The 18,350-nt window shown below is 41.7% G+C and overlaps 1 protein-coding gene across 1 annotated transcript in view; it reads left to right on the top strand.

Moving 5' to 3' along the window:
• Positions 1-18,350, top strand: part of GALNT1 (polypeptide N-acetylgalactosaminyltransferase 1) — a 506,720-nt gene that overhangs the window by 447,383 nt on the left and 40,987 nt on the right. Inside the window, exon 7 of the mRNA XM_053714537.1 lies at positions 3,736-3,853. Coding sequence (XP_053570512.1) covers positions 3,736-3,853 — 118 coding nt within the window. The remainder of the gene's footprint in view (positions 1-3,735; positions 3,854-18,350) is intronic.

Below are 18,350 nucleotides of genomic sequence, written 5' to 3'. Positions count from 1 at the left end.
TAGGGACAACCCCAGAGGCCCCATGATGCACTGGGCATCGCCATTTTGGAAGCCTCATGGGGGAGGGGGGGGCTATATGTGGGGGCTTTTTTATTTAATATTTTATTTTTTACCCCCAATTTTTAATCAACTTTATATACTAACTAAGTGCCTCGACCCACCGAGGCACTTAGCACACTAGCAGAGCATCGGAAGCGTGTCCGATCGCTTCCGATGCTCTGCTGCACTGCCGGGCTCCACGTGGAGCAAAACCGGAAGTGATCACTCAAGGGGGAGTGATCGCTCCGGTCCCGGCACTCCGTAACAGCACTGCAGGGATGCCCAGACATCGAGGCATCTCTGCGGTACTGTAATAGTGCCTGGAAGCGATCTTGATCGCTTCCAGCACTCACTTTAGCCGAGGACGTGCAGGGTACGTCGTCAGGCGTTAACTGCCTTTTTTTTTCAGACGTACCCTGCACGTCCTCGGTCACTAAGGGGTTAAAATTGTATTCTCTATCTGAATCATGAATGACAATTTTTGGGTTTAATGGCTCTTTAAGTCTTCATTGCCCCCAATTAAACAATGAGATGGCCCAAATAAGCATAGCAAATTTAAGCTAAATAACTATTTGCTTCTGTTCAAGTTTTGCCCAAAATAAACAGCTTTCTCTACGATTAATTGGTTATCCTTTGTAATGGATAATATACCAGTCATTTTGCCCCTCACTGATGTATAGCTTGGTGGGAAACATAATTAATGCTTCCCTGATAAATTGAGCAAAAGTAAAAAGATGTGCTCAAGTAAAAACTAACCCTAAAAAGCATACAGAGGGGTCTTGTGGACTCTCACCACCGTGAAAGAAATTAATTTATCATGTAAGCAAAAATTATGTTTTCTTTCATACAGGGGGTGAGAGTCCATGATCCGTTACTCCTTGGAATATCAGGAATATTAGCAATCTTCCCATAAAACAAAACTGAGAGAGCAGAAATCTGCCACTTCAGAGAACTATTAGATAGGCCATTATCCAGACTATTTTGTAAGAACTGCAAAATCCTAGAAATTTAAAAGAATGCTAGGAAAAACCATTATCTATACACAATTAATAAAGGCCTTCCAGATCTTATGATAGATTTTCCTATAAGCCTGAATTAAGGTTTCAATCACTGAATCAGAGAAACCTCTGACTAAGGACGAAGCGCTCAATTTCCATGCCATCAAGTTCAGAGACTTGAGATCTGGATGGAAAAAAACAACCTTAATACAGAAGGTCTGATCACAGAGGAAGAGGCCAAGGAGAACAGTTTATTGGTGTGATGTTCTGCTAAAGGAAAAGATGGAGCGTGAACCAACATATTGTCCAGGTAGGGAAACACTGCAATACCCTAAAATCTGACCACCAACAAAAGGGCACCCAGAACCTTTGTGAATATTCTTGGCACTGTAGCTAGACCAAACGGTAGAGCTGAAAATGCTTTTCTAGAAAGGCAAACCTCAGAAACTGGTAATGTTCCCTGTGTATTGGAAAATTAAGATAAACATCCTTTTAAATGTATTGTGGATATAAACTGACCTTGCTGAACAAAAGGCAGAATAGTAGGAATAGTTTTTGCCAGTAGGAATTCTTACAAACTTGTTCAGAGCTTAAATATCCAGAACTGGTCTAAAAGTACCTTCCTTATACAAAAAAGAGATTTGAATAAAAACACAACCCCTGTTCCTGCAAAGGAACTGGTACAATCATTCCCGTAGTTTCCAGATCTGAAACTGACTGTAAAAAGCTTGAGCCTTTAAGGGATTTGTTGGAATATTAGACAGAAAAAACCTTCCTCTGGGAGGCCTTGTTCCGAAACCTGTTGATAACCCTGGGAAACTATATTCAGAACCCAGGGATTTGGAAGTGCACCTTCATGCAGTTTTTGTAGTAGGGATAGATTTCTTCACCCACTTTGACTTGTTCCAGTTAGTCCTCCAGACTGGGCCAAAGGTGCCTTGCTTCTGAGCAGAGGAGACAAACATTTTGTTCCTTTTTCAGACTAAAGGAACTAAAGCGATTTGAAGCTTTAGATATCTCCTTAGAATTCTTGTGGAAGAAAAGCCCTTTTACCTCCATGAAAAGCTTGGATTTTGTCACCATGTCAACAGACAAGGATTTAAGCCATAAGGCTCCCCTAGCAAGGACTTCCAAATACATACTTTTGATTTTCATAATATCAAATATAACATCACAAATAAAGGAATTTACATTTTTTAATAAACCCAAAAGATTCTCACAAGGAAAGTCATCAGAACACGGTTTTATATATATATATATATATATATATATATATATATATATACACCCATAATAAGACTATAGAGTGTCTAAATGTTAAAAAATGATACTTGCCAATAGACACTCATCCAGCAACAAACAACATCAGCAGAGGTTAGGAAATAGGAGTATTTTGTAGATCCATAGAAGGAGGCAAAACCAATTATGGAGGGTCTGTGATGGATTTACCATGACGTGAAAAAGGAGCTACAAACCATATTAGCGCTGCGGAATCTGTTGGCGCTCTACAAATAACAGATAATAATAATAATACCCCATATACGTCCCTCTGATAGCCACTGTACTCTGAGGGGAAACTGGGCCTCAATACAGATTATAAACCCCTCTCACTGAAAAATCAAATGTACATCTTCATTCTTTGACCACATCCAGCAGAGACAAAGTAAAGACAGGTACAGGTGGGAAGGTTTATTTGCATCTTTTGGTATTTGGGAATCTTTGCAGCCTCCTAGGGGTAAGGAAGAGTAATTCCCAGGAGTAATGGATCATGGACTCTCACCACCTGTATTGAAGAAAGAAAGCCTATAATAATGGAGCTAATTAAAGGGATATGAAACTGAAATGTTTTCTTTCATGATTCAGATAGAGCATGCAATTTTATGCAACTTTCTGATTTATTCCTATTATCAAATTTTCTTCGTTATCTTGGCATCTTTATTTGAAAAGCAGGAATGTAAAGCTTAGTAGCCGGCCCATTTTTGGATCATCATCTGGGTAGCGCTTGCTGATTGGTGGCTAAATGTAGCCAGTTCCTAAGTAACGGTTGCCAAAATAACGAAGAAATGTTGATAATAGGAGTAAATCAGAAAGTTGCTTAAAATTGCATTCTTTGTCTGAATCATGAAATAAAAAAATTCAGTTTCATATCCTTTTAATTAATTTGTCAAAACATTTTAGTGCATACAAAGTATTGGAAAGAAAAAAATGTCTTAACAATATCCTTGAAACTGTAAAGTAAAAAAATATTTAAATGATGTTAAAACAGTGTGTAAAAGGAGTGGTGTATATATGGAACAGTCTAACAGAAGTGATAGCATTTAAGTAAGGGAATTCATAACTTTTTTGCAGTTTTTACATATCCTGAGCAAAGTAAATGTGTCAAATGCCAATTTGTTTTAAATTAAAACTTTAGAACAACTAATTGGACCAAGCGTTTCTTACATGCTCTCCTTTGACTCGATCATGAAAATCATTTTAACGTGTAAAAATATATATTTTTTTGGTAAAATAATAACAACTGAGGCACATCTCTCTATTAATTATATAAATATATATTTTGATCTTGTTTTTCTGGTGTGAAATGTATAAATTGCAATAAAGCCAAAACGCCAACTAATGCCTTAATGGATAAATAAAGTATTTTTGTATTGTGAGTGCCATTAATATTCTTTTTGTTTTACTATTTTTTTCCCTGCAGGACTCCTACTATGGCAGGGGGACTTTTCTCTATTGACAGAGATTATTTTCAAGAAATAGGCACATATGATGCTGGGATGGATATATGGGGAGGCGAAAATTTAGAAATATCCTTTCGGGTAAGGCTTATTTAAAGGGACATGAACGGGAAAATTCCACTTTCATTATTTCTATATAGCATACATTTTTTTTTAAATGTAAACTTACACCTCTTATTATGCTTTGTGAAAGCTTAGCTCTTTTCATACTGAAATCAGGAATGTGCATATCAATAGTGTTTATAACAATGATAGACATATAGTTTACATAGAAAAAATAGGTAAATAAGTAGTGTAAAATGGCCAACAATCAGTGTTGAATTCCTTGATATTCCCAGGTATATTAGCTGAGTATGGTATACATATTGTATCTCCCAATACTTTTTTAAGGAATAAAGTGATTTGATTTTATTATCACTTTGGCTTTGTTGGGACTTTCTTTATTTATCACATATAGTTTACATATAGCTAACAAATAAGCTAAGAGAGAGAGATTTAACAATAGAACTACATTTTTGTTTCTGAACTTTCTTTTCAATCATAAACTGGAAAAAAACATTGGAATAGCTACATTTTGTTTAAGAAGATTTCTAGTTAGAAATACATATATTTTATCTTATAATAAAAACTGCCAATCCCCTCCTTCTCTTTAGATCATGCTTTACTTAAAGGGCCATAAAACCCAATTTCATGATTCAGATAGAGCATGCAATTTTAAACAACTTTCTAACTTACTTTTATCATCAAATTTGCTTTGCTCTCTTGGTATTCTTTGTTGAAAGTTAAACCTAGGTAGGCTCAAATGATAATTTCCTTCCATAAGGCAGGGAGAGTCCACAACTTCATTCCTTACTGTTGGGAAAAACAACACCTGGCCACAAGGAGGAGGCAAAGACACCCCATCCAAAGGCTTAAATATCTCTCCCACTACCCCTAACCCCCAGTCATTCTTTGCCTTTCATCACTATAGGATGTGGCAGAGAAGTGGCAGAAGATTTGGATAGTCCTGTAATGGGTATGTTCCCTTCAAGAGAGGACTGAAGTTTTAAGTAATCATGTCAACCTCTAAGTGAAAGTATTGATGAAAGTTAGAGTCTGGAGATGCAGGGAAAGTTTTTCTGTGAACCCATCCAGACTGTCACTAACAGCTCCTGAGCAATCAATGTTGACAAGTTTCACTGCTTGCTGTTACACACTCAAGTCTATGTCAGAAGCGCTGCTGCAAGACTGTCACACTTGAGAGGCTGTGCCTGTTCCACAGCATGGATCCTGGAGGGTAAGATCGTTTTTTATATATACACTTTAAAACGCTATACAGGGTCACAGTGTGGCTCCTTTATACCTCGATAGGATCAAGGCTTAATATCTCCTTCAGGGAGATTATTTGAACAGCTTGAGGATTTATATCTGCTTAATGTGAGTTGTTTTGGGCTCATAGAGTGTGTGTTTTTTGGCTTGGAACAAACAAGTTTGACTTTCGTTTTTGAAGTGTTGTGCAGCTCATAATAGCTTAGTGCCCTTTTTCATAGCAGGGGAAGTCCTGTCTTACGCACCACGTGACCGGGTGCTGTCTCTTTAATTTCCTAAGATCCTGCTGCAGACATCATTCCTGAGGAGAGCGTTTTCACTGTTAGCTGTCTAGGTCTAGGAGGTGGTGAGTGCCCCAGCCATTGGGAGTATTAAGGTGCCGTTTTTTAAATAAAAGCGTTTCTTTTTGTTTGTCCTTCTGTGGGTATATACAAAGCTAGGGAGGACTCTGATACTACATTAGAAGGTTCTGCTCCTTGTGTACTGATTAATATTTCCTGTTTATATTGTGAGGAGGCTGTGCTTTGCCCGCCTGCTCAATGTTGTTCCATTTGCCTAAACACTGTTCTAAAGTCGAAAAAGGGAGACAAGGAATGATACTACACTAACCAAATTTTTTTCAGCTATGAATACAAACAATAGAGGATTACATTTCACATATGAAATAAGCAAAGAAAGGATTTCATTCCTTGAGCTTGATATAACACTAGAAACAGATAAATTTACCACAAAAACATTTTTTTAAAAAGTGGATGCTAATAATTTTATACATGCGGATAGCTGCCATCTGTCCAAATGGAAAACTAATATCCCTAGAGCACAGTTCTTAAGAATAAGAAAAAATTGTTCAAACCTATTAGATTACGAAGAACAGGCACAAATTCTGAGCAAAAAATTTGGAGAAAAAGGCTATGAAGATACACTAATAGAGGTAAATTATGAAGAAATTAAACACATAGATAGAGCAACACTACTTACATATAAAGATAAAAACACTATCGAAACACAACCAATAGATGAAATATCAGTTCCTTTTATCACTAATTTTAACGGAGAACACAAAACGATGGAAAAAATAATCAAGAAACATTGGTACCATGTGAGAGAGGATCCAATAATAGGGGATAAAATCACCCTAAATCCAAAATTCATATACAGGAAATCCAGAAACCTTAAAACACTACTAGCGCCAAGTGAGTTTAAGACAAACCCCCCCCTGAAAGAACAGGATCTGTTAGGGAACACACTAAAAGTTTTTACCCCTGCCACTGCTGCAGATCATGTAACTACAGCAATAAAATAAAACAGTACTCCTCCACACAGACGGGTGAAGTATTTCCCATCATGGATACAATACGGTGCACTGATAAGGGGATTATCTATTTAATACAGTGTAGCTGTAAAAAACAGTACCTAGGTGAGACCTCGAGAACATTAAGGGAAAGAATAAGGGAACACCTGTGCATAATAGAAAAGGGAAAGATGTATCTGAAGATACATAGAAAACCTGCTTGCAGATCTCTGAATATAGAACACAGTACAGTTGACCAACCATTGATCAGCTAGAGACACTTGCGGGATGACCCCGCACACTTACCTGAAGGTGACGTAATAACAATGAAGAAGATGGGTGAGCTGTCTTAAACTGTTGAACCTGACTTCCAAGTTACTTTATGTCTTTGCATTTAATAGAGTGGATGTTAACTGTAATTGATGCACTTTCATTAGTATTTTATCTCTTTTTCTTTTCCAGGATTTAGAGTAGGGGTTAACGTCTTATTAGTTACTCCATGATATGACTGGGTTTGTGTCAGCTTGGCTGTATCTTAGGAAAAGTGTGTAGTCGAGAGAGATTTTGTATATTTCCGTCCCCCCTTTCATTCTTTTAACAGGGGATATACCTAAAGAGGGATTAGAGAGAGACTTCTTCTGACCCTTGCTTGACTATTTACCAAACTCTCAAGCCATGCCGACACTGCCTTGACTATAGACTATTCTCCATCCTCGCCCCAACGCTTTAACCTAACTTGCTAAGGCCACGTCTGCCCCGACCCGCTACAGATTCACCCACAGATACCCGACCACACCTAGCCGACTTGACGGGCCATTCCCTTCGACCTAGGAATAACACTGGACACTGCTTCCTCCCTTACTGCCTGCTAGAGAATACGGTGTCTATAACATATGACTATCCGGTACATTCCACCCTCTCTCAGGAGGAGAACCTTTGTCCGCTGACAGCCTTCAGTCTCTATCTGACTTACAGTTTAGCCTTGTTCAACGTTTACTGTACTGTTTATGTTGTGTTATTTGTTATGCCATTGCAATGTTTAAATAGCAATGTTGCTAATGTTTCTTTTATGAATTTGTTATACCATTGCACTGTTTGAATAGCAATATTGTTAATGTTTCTTTTAGGACTGGTGGGGGGCATGACCTGGTCCTGCCTGACTCCGCCCCACAAATTTAGTTGTGCCTCCCTGGCTATTATTCCAGCGGAGACACTCATTGTGAAAGTGACTACCTAACACTTTTTTCTTAGCCTAGCCCCTTAGGGCCCTAGATCTTTAAAACCTTCAGCAAGCGCCATAGACTTCGAAGACAGCCCTGCCTGATTGACAGGGAAAATCTCCTGCCACCCGATTACACGCCCTATCCAATCCTTGCTCTGGTTAAGACCCACAAAAACCGCCTACATGGCACCCATCCGTATAGCCACATTAAATGCCCAAGGTCTTAATTCCCCCACAAAGAGGAAACTCTTACATAACTATATGTATACACACAAGGTCCACATACTTTTCTTACAAGAGACACATTGGACTGGTGACTCCCACGTAATTAAAAAATCTCAAACTTACCCTACATGTGAAATAGCATCCAACAGGGATGGGAAGTCACGAGGAGTGGCAATTTTGATACGCAAAGACTTGACATTCTCCCCAGAACACATTGAGAGAGACCCTGAAGGTAGATTCCTTATATTAGTATGTAAACTAAACGAAATTCCATATACCTTGGTTTCTATCTATACCCCCAATGTGAAACAAATACCGTTTGTCCGCGCTCTCCTATCAAAGGTAGAGAAACTCAAACGAGGACACCTACTTATTGGCGGAGACTTCAACATGGTATGGGATCCACAAAAAGATAAACAATCTACCCTCACCACACACGCAGACAGAAACATCTCCTCCACCTCTAATGCGTTTCGCAAACTCGTGTACCAATTCGACCTCTACGACGCATGGCGCTGTCTAGCGCCCACCCAAAAAGACTTCACGCATTACTCCAAAGCCCACAATTCCTATTCAAGAATTGACTATATCCTGTGTGACTCATGGTCCCTAGATAAATGCACAAACCCTACCATCCAACCATGTACATGGTCGGACCATGACATGGTTTGCATAGACTTTACAGCACTGCTGACCTTAACCACCAGACCCCCTTGGAGGCTTCCTATACAGCTCCTAGCAGAGGAGGAACTCCCAGCACTAGTTCAGACTATAACTGACTTCCTAACTCATAACGATAATGACACCACGGACCTGACTATGATCTGGGCAGCCCTCAAAGCTTACCTTAGGGGATACTTCATCAAAAAATCAGCCCACTTCCGCAAACTCAATGGCCACCCCCTTGCTAAATTGTACGGAGATCTCCGGAAAATGGAAACCGCTAATAAAACATGCCCCGACACCCACATAGCCCAACAGATCGGTTTAATCAGGGAAGAAATAGCCAAAAAGGAAACACTTAGAGTACAAGATAATCTACATAGGCTCAAGCAGCTATATTACTACAAGGGCAACAGGGCGGATAGATTACTGGCAAACAAATTACGAAAACGCACGCAGCAGAGTAGGATAGCCTCCATTAACACACAGAAGGGCCCAGTCTACTCGCCCAAGGAGATAGGTGTAGCTTTTGAAAAGTACTATTCCTCCCTGTACAATATCGCAACCTCAGAAACGACAGGTAGAGCCAACGAGGAAAGCATTCGTGAGTTCCTAGAAAGCCTAGACTTACCCACACTAGCAGAGGACGCTAAATCCTCATTGATGAACCCATTCACAATAGAAGAAGTCAAAGCCGCCATAGCCAATCTGTCTCCTCATAAAGCCCCAGGGCCAGACGGGTTCATAGTCACCTTCTACCAGGCCTTGAGCCCTGTACTCTCACCAATCCTGCTCCGATTTTTTACAAGCGTGGCACAGACAGGCAGATTTCTGCCAGAATTCCTTGAAGCCAGTATCATTACAATTCCCAAAGAAGGCAAAGATCCCACCCTATGCCAGAGTTACCGGCCTATTTCCCTTATTAACGTGGATGCCAAAATCTATGCCAAAATCCTTGCCAATAGACTGAGTATCCACCTACAGACCCTCGTTCATCCAGACCAGGTGGGATTTGTCCTTAATAGGCAAGGCTCAGACAACACTCGCCGCCTATTGAATATCTTCGCAGAGGCAGCCGACCTGGGCCTCCCCGTACTCACCCTGTCGTTGGATGCCGAGAAGGCCTTTGACAGGGTGAGATGGGAATACCTGTTCCACACACTCACAGCCTTTGGTATACCTGACAGCTACGTCAAAGCTGCCAAGGCCCTCTACTCTTCTCCCACCGCTGTGGTGAGAGGTCTAGGATTTTGTTCCCCCACCATAAGGATAACGAATGGGACTAGACAGGGGTGCCCTCTGTCCCCGCTCTTATTTGTCCTAGCTATCGAGCCCTTGGGGGTAGCTATCAGGAGAAGCCATGAGATCCAAGGTCTCCAAATTCATGACACTGTTCAGAAGCTAGCCCTGTTTGCGGATGACCTCACAGTCTTCCTCACAGACCCCCTAGACTCCCTTCCCTCATTGTTCAAACTACTACGGCGATTTGGCGAACTCTCATACTATAAAATTAACGTCGGTAAAACGGAAGTCTATTCTATAAACATCCCTACGGATGACAAAATTAAAATCCAACTTCTATACTCTTTCAAATGGTCCTCTAGAGGTGTGAGGCATCTGGGAGTGTTCCTCTCCCACTCCAAGACCATAACCATTAGAGAAAACTATGAGCATCTTGTAAAAGAGATTGCTTTAGATCTTAACTCCAAGAGATTTGACGAGATTTCTTGGCTAGGCAGGGTGGCAGCCGTCAAAATGATGGTGTTACCCAAGCTCACTTACCTTTTCCGTTGTATTCCGATCCCCGTTCCCACGCCTCTACTACGGAAGCTGCAGACCCTCTTTAACAACTACACCTGGCACTATAAGAGACCCCGGGTGGCGGCCCACATTCTCCAGGTTCCCATTGAAAGGGGAGGTGTGGGCCTACCAAATGTAAGGAAATACCACGAAGCCGCAATGATCACCCATGCTTCCGCATGGGGAGGTGGTCCTCCTGTACCCAGATGGAAAGAGCTGGAACAAGCTTCGCTACCGGCTTTTGTGGACCTAGAAGACCTCCTCTGGCTACCTCCACACTGGAAGTCTAAAATCACCATCTCCAATGGCATTGTAAAAGGGTGCCAAGATAGATGGCTGAAACTCAGGCATAGCAGACTTATTGCCCCTCACCCCTCGCCGGTACACTCCATAAGAGGGCTCCTCTATGGACTACCTGAGGCACACACTACTTCGTGGCCCACCACGGGCATCGATACCCTACAAGATTTTTACGAAAATAAACATCTAAAATCTCACTCCGCCATGCTAACTTTGCCTTCACTGGCCCCAAGGTTCCATTTTGACCTAACGCGACTCCGATCTCTAATGAAATCCTGGGGCTTTTTGGAGGATCATCTCCGCGATCTTTCCCCATGGGAATCACGTTGGAAGGCAAGCCTCCAACTTTATAAACCTCTTTCCGCACACTACAAATGTCTGATTGAAGATGATATCCCATCTAAATCAATACATATGGAAACCTGGGAAAGTGAACTACGACAAGTACACCCCCTAGAAAAATGGGACATAGCAATTAGCCATACTAAGAAAGCTACTCACTGTGTTACTCTATATGAGTTACACTTCAAAATTATAACAAGATGGCATCTGGTCCCCACCAAGCTCCAAAAACTGTTCCCTGATCATTCCCCTATGTGTTGGAGGGAATGCGGAGAAAAAGGCACCCCACTCCACATTTGGTGGGCTTGCCCGAAGCTTGTGGGCTTGTGGGATAGAGTGGTGACACTGTGCAGGGACCTGGGCCTGGTAGACGCACTTCCCCCTGCACTCGCAATACTTCACTTAGGAGTCGACTCGGTCCCCAGATACAAACGAAACTTACTCATAAATATCCTCATCTCCACCAAACTACAAATAGCCAGGAATTGGAAGAAACACCAACCCCCTAGATGGCAAGGAGTAATCGACTGTATTAACCACATTCAAAACATGGAGAATTATGTATACAGGGAACGCAGACAACTGACAGACTTCTGCTTAATATGGGAACCATGGGACTCTTACTGGACTTGTAAATCCAAATAAATTAACTGACCCCTGACCAAATAGAGTCAATTTAACCGATTGTTCCTCTCCCCCACCCTCCCTAGATGTGTACAGAATCCCAATGAATTTCCAGAAAAAAACCCTAACGTCCCCTCAGAGGGAAACTGGGCGTGGGACAGGGGAGAGCCCTCAGATGGAAAAACAAAAAACACACGGGCTCTCTCACATCCCACGTATCTCCTAACGAGCCACGGGAACCCATGTTTCCTGTGACCTTCTGAAGTCTATGGTGCTTGAGTATTGAGACACCCTAGCGGGCTGACTCGCTGAACTAAAGGCCGCCTCAATCATACTGCCACTATGATTAAGTCTAAAGTTTTGGTACGGTTAAAAAACACTTGAATAACGGCCTCTGTAAAAACGAGGTGCCGCAGACATTGGAGGTGAAGATAAAACACCTCCGGATCCAAAGACTATGTATTCATGTGATGTTGTTGTAAGGTTATGTTTTCAAATGTAATGCATAAGTTGTTTGTGACTTTGATTACCTCAATAAAAATTACTATTATATAGAAAAGGGAAAGATGGACACACACCTATATAGTCATTTTAGGAGTGTCCACAACAATAGACTTAAAGATTTCTCTTTCTGGGGAATAATGAAAGTTAAACGTGACTGGAGAGGGGGAAATTACGAGACTAAACTACTCAAAAGAGAGGCTGAGCTAATATACAATATGAAAACTTTACACCCTCTAGGTTTAAACTCAGAACTGGATCTAAGCCCCTTTATGTATGATTAAAAATGCCATTTTGTTCTACATCTATTACACTTCTAGACACCATTTCTTTATTTGCTAATCTTCTTATTAAGATATACTGATTCAAACTATATTGCTTTCACCATTGTCAACTATGTTAATAATTTAAGTGTTTATAATTTTTTATATGTATATACGGAGAATGTTGTTTAATATGTTTTTAATACCATTACTGCTGAAATCTAAATGATACCACCTTAAATATCCCTAAGACATTGAACTATATACTATTGCATAGAATGAAAAATTACCACCTTAAAGGTCATTAAACAATTGAAACACACACCCACAGGACATTTGACCAATGAAACACCTATGAGGTGATTATTAAGGAGCTTTAGAAGATAGGTTAACACTTCTTGAAAAATCCCCAGGAAGGGAAGAAATGCGTTGAAGTTGTTAACTACCATCCACCTTTGAGACACTTTTGATCTCACCCTCCATTTTCATTATATAAGAGGATTGCTGCTACTGCTCTTATGGCAAAAGTTCGCCCACAGCTGTAAGCCAGGAAGGAGGAACTTTGACACACAGATTCCGAAAAGACCAACCCAGCTTTCACTGAAAGCAGAGAGTACGCGGACACCGGCAAAGACAGCTGATACGGCTACATGCTACCTGACGACTGACACAGCGTCACGTGATCTGCCGTGCGGAAACAGAAGACGCCAGCAAAGCTTAAACTGGTTACTAGTTACACCGCTCCTGTGACTTTGAAGAGGCGGTTATCAGACACAGACTGTGTACTGGATAGAGACCAAAAGGACCGATCAACTCTACTACAGACAGCCGCCTTATCTACAAAATACAATAAAGCAAAAAGACCAAGCTCCAATATATATTAATTGGTGGTATACTACACCAACGTTGCATAGAGACAAGACTGAGCATATTTATTATTTGCTCTAAACGGGACTTTTTTATCCTTTTTTTTATATCAATATTTTATTACACTTTTAGATATACACTTGTACTTTGACTGTATTACTGGACGTCCAGATTCTATGTTTGAGTGTTATTTACACATACTCTTGAGTGTTTTATTTACACAAACTTAGGTTATTCACTTCTCTTTGTTTTTAGCTTTTGTACTTTGCTTAAAATTTAGAACTAGGGAATTGCTCTACTTGACATTGTACCTCTCTACTGTAATCTGCTTGTTTGAGCTAGTCTTTAGAGTTAGGTTCTACTGCCCTGCATACCCTTTCCCATTTATTCTATATGTGTATGTGCTTGACATTTTAGACATTGTGCTTTATTTATATTAAATATTCTTGATATTTTTACAAGAGTGCTGTGTCATTATATAGCAGACTAACTAAGATACTTAGAGACCCTTAATAGACTTATATTGTTTATTGCACTTATATATATTTTTTATCATTTGAATTTTCATAAAACTCAAGATCTATCCTAGCTGTAAGCGCCAATACTTCCACTTCTCTGAAAAAGGGAGACAAGCCTGCTAATACTCATAGCACTATTAGCCCTTCTGGGCCGTCTACTTCTCAGGAATCTGGGTCCCACGAAATTACTACCCTTTCTACATTACCTGATCCACATGCAGTTCTCCGTGGCTCAACTAATCCTCCATCTGGAGAGGGCCTTTTTCCAGCGGACTTTACCGCGCAGTTATAATCAGCGGTGTCTGCGGCCCTGAGTGCCTTACCTCACTCTAACAAATGCAAGAGAAAGGTTAAACATGGTTCTCCTGACCTAGAGTCATCTAAATATTTGTCAGATTTAGCTACTTTATCCCAGCTATCCGAGGATAAGTTAATCTCTGTAGCTTCAGAGGGTGAACTTTCTGAGTTGGAGACTTCAGTTTCTAAACCTCCTTCAGCAGAGGAACTCTCCTTTAGATTTAAAATTGAACATCTGCGTTTTTTTATTATAGGAGGTTCTGTCTACACTAGAGGTTCCAGAGGCTACACTCCCTGAGGAACCTAAGATCCCTAAATTAGACAGGGTTTATGAAGATAGGAAGGTCGCTCTGACTTTTCCTGTGCCAGTTAAGATGGTGAACATTATTAGTAATGAATGGGAAAGAGTAGGAACTTCTTTTTCCCCCTCGTCTACTTTTTAAAAAATTATTCCCGGTCCCTGACTCTTAATTAGATTTGTGGGGCTTCATCCCTATGATATCTCTGTGCTGGCTAAGCATACTACTATCCCTCTGGAGGATAGTTCTTCTTTTAAAGAGCCTATGGATAAGAAAATGGAAACTTTTCTGAGGAAGATGTTTCAACATACAGGGTTTTTATTTCAATCGGCAGCAGCTGTAGCCGCGGTTGCTGGAGCAGCTACCTACTGGTGTGACACTCTGTCAAAGCTCATTGAGGTGGAGACTCCCCTCGAGGATATTCAGGAGAAAATTAAAGCACTGAGAATTGCTAACTCCTTAATCTGTGACGCGAATATGCAGGTTATTTGCATAAATGCAAAGGCTGCTGGCTTTGCAGTTCTAGCCTGCCAGGTTCTCTGGTTGAAGTCTTGGTCTGCGGATATGACTTCTAAATCCAAACTCCTTTCTCTTTCCTTCAAGGGGAATATTTTATTAGGTCCAGGGCTGGACTCCATTATCTCTACGCTTACCGAAGAGAAAGGTGCCTTCCTACCGCAGGATAAGAAGAATAGGCCTAGGGGACAGCAACTGTCTAATTTTTGTTCCTTTCGCGCTGACAAGTCACAGCGACAGCAGTCCTCTTCCAAGTCCAAGCAGCCCAAGAGTACTCAGAAGCCGGCTCACTCCTGGAAAAAGTCCAAACAGACTAAGATCGAGTAGGGGCAGACTGTCTCTTTTTTTCAGACGCTTGGTTCCAGGATGTACAGTACCCTTGGGTCCTGGAGGTTGTATCTCAAGGATACAGGATAGGATTCAAGTCTCATCCGCCTAGAGGCAGATTCCTACTCTCCAGTCTGTCTACAAGACTAGAAAAGAGGTCTGCCTTCTTAGGTTGCGTAACGGATCTCTCCTCTATAGGAGTAATTGTCCCGGTATCTACAGCAGAAAGAGGTTTGGGGTTTTATTCAAACTTTTTCGTGGTTCCAAAGAAGGAGGGAATTTTTCGTCCAATTCTGGACCTAAAGTGCCTAAAGAAGTTTCTAAATGTTCCCCCTTTCAAGATGGAGACAATACGGTCACTCCTTCTTCTGGTTCAGGAAGGACAGTTTATGACCACAATAGACCTGAAGGATGCATACAATCATGTCCCGATTCACAGGAAACATTTTCAGTTCCTGAGGTTTGCTTTTCTGGACCAGCACTTCCAGTTCATAGCTCTTCCGTTTGGCCTAGCTACGGCTCCAAGATATTTACAAAGGTTCTGGGGGCTCTTCTAGACATTGCCAGAACACAAGGTATTGCAGTAGTGCCTTACCTGGATGATTTCTTGGTACAGGCACCATCTTTTCATCTAGCGGAAGAAAATTCGGAGTCCCTTCTCAATCTTCTTCGATGACATGGATGGAAGATAAACTTGGAAAAGAGTTCTCTTACTCCAAGTACAAGGGTGAATTTTCTGGGAACTATAATAGACTCCATATCCATGAGAATATTCCTCACAGATCAGACACGTTGCAAGCTAACTTCTGCATATCTTGCCCTACAGGCCTCCTCGAGACCCTCAGTGGCTCAGTGTATGGAGGTAAACGGACTCATAGTGTCCTGCATGGACATCATTTCTTTTGCCAGATTCTTTCTCAGACTTTTACAACTATGCCTGGTGAGACAATTGAACGACGACCAGATCTATCAACAGATCATGTTGGACAGCTAGTCGAGAGACTCGCTCTCCTGGTGGCTCTGTCCAGATCATCTGTCCCAAGGCACGTGCTTTTTTAGAATGTCCTGGGAGATTGTGACTACGGACGCAAGCCTTTCCTACTGGGGAGCCATTTGGGGTGCCAAGAAGGCACAAGGTCTGAGGACTCAGGAGGAGTCTTCCCTTCCGATCAATATTTTGGAACTCCGGGCAATCTTCAATGCCTTGAAGGTTTGGCCCCTTCTGGGTTCATCCCAGTGTATCAGATTCCAATCAGACAATATAACCTCGGTTGCCTATATCAACCATCAGAGGGGAACGAGAAGTTCCTTGGCGATGAGAGAAGTATCTCAAATACTAGAGTGGGCGGAGACTCGCAATTGTATGCTTTCAGTGATCCACATTCCGGGTGTGGACAACTGAGAAGCGGACTTCCTCAGCAGGCAATCTTTTCACCCAGGGGAATGGTCTCTTCACCCCGAGGTGTTAACAGAGATATGCAGTGAGTGGGGACGCCGGAGATAGATCTCATGGCATCCCGCCTCAATACCAAGCTACCCAGGTACAGGTAGATGTCAAGGGATCATCAGGCGGAAATGATTGATGCCCTATCAGTACCATGGAGGTTCAGACTCGTATATCTTTTTTCTCCATTACCACTTCTCCATCGTGTGGTAGCTCGCATCAAGCAGGAGAGAGCTTCAGTGATTCTGATTGCTCCATCGTGGCCGCAAAGGACCTGGTTTGCGGATCTGGTAGGGATGTCCTCATCTCCTCAGTGGAGGTTACCTTGTCAGAGATCTGCTGATACAGGGTCCCTTCATTCATCAAAATCTAGATTCTCTAAGGCTGACTGCGTGGAGATTGAACGCTTAGTCTTAGCCAAGAAAGGGTTTTCATAGAGGGTTATCAACATTCTGCTTCAGGCTTGTAAGCCAGTTACTCGTCGTATCTACCATGAAGTGTGGAGGACTTATTTGTACTGGTGTGAAGAACGTGGGTTTTCCTGGCATAAGGTTAAGGTTGCCAGAATTTTTGCTTTCCTCCAGGATGGACTGGAGAAGGGTTTATCTGCTAGTTCCCTGAAGGGACAGATATCTGCCCTGTTGGTGTTATTGCACAAAAGATTGGCTGAGCTTCCGGATGTCCAGTCCTTTGTTATGGCTCTCGCTAGGATTAGACCTGTGTTTAGATCTGGGGCTCCGCCTTGGAGCCTCAATCTTGTTCTTAGTGTTTTACAGCAGGCTCCGTTTGAGCCTATGCATACTGTTTTTTTTGTTGGCTATTGCCTCTGCGCGCAGAGTTTCTGAGATTTCTGCTTTGCAATGTGATCCCCCTTATCTGGTTTTTCATGCTAAGGCGGTTTTACGCACTAAACTAGGGTTCCTCCCTAAGGTGGTGTCAAATCTTAACATTAATCAAGAAATTATTGTTCCTTCCTCGTGTCCTAATCCTTTTTCAGTGAAGGAACATTTGCTTCATAATCTAGATGTGGTTCTATCTTCAGGCTACTAAGGAATTCAGACAATCTTCCTCTTTGTCACCTATACAGGGAAGCGCAAGGGGCAGAAGGCTACTACGACTTCTCTATCCTTCTGGTTGAGGAGTGTCATCTGCTTAGCTTATGAGACAGCGGGACGAAAGCCTCCTGAGAGGATAACGGCTCAATCCACTAAAGCAGTGGTTTCCTCTTGGGCTTTTAAGAACGAAGCCTTAATGGATCAGATTTGTAAGGCGGCTACCTGGTCCTCCTTACACATTTTTTCTAAATTTTACAAGTTTGATGTGTTTGCTTCGGAAGCAGCTTTCGGGAGAAAAGTTTTGCAGGCTGCGGTGTCCTCAGAATAGGGTCCACCTCCTTTTTTTTTCAGTTCCCTCCTGTTATTCATTTAGTGTCCTCTGGAGCTTGGGTATAGTTTTCCCAACAGTAAGGAATGAAGTCGTGGACTCTCCCTGCCTTATGGAAGGAAAACATAATTTATGCTTACCAGATACATTTCTTTCCTTCCTGACAGGGAGAGTCCACGACCCTGTCCATAATTTATTTTTTTGATGGGCGGCTCCCTTTTTATATTATTTCTTCTGGCACCTTTTATACCCTGATGTTTCTCCTACTTTTCCTTGTTCCCTTGGCAGATTGACTGGGGGATAGGGGAAGTGGGAGGGATATTTAAGCCTTTGGCTGGGGTGTCTTTGCCTCCTCCTGGTGGCCAGGTGTTGTATTTCCAGTAAGGAA

This window comes from Bombina bombina, chromosome 5, assembly GCF_027579735.1.
Source record: "Bombina bombina isolate aBomBom1 chromosome 5, aBomBom1.pri, whole genome shotgun sequence".
Taxonomy (NCBI): Eukaryota; Metazoa; Chordata; class Amphibia; order Anura; family Bombinatoridae; genus Bombina; species Bombina bombina.
This window is presented reverse-complemented; position numbering and strand designations above follow the sequence as displayed.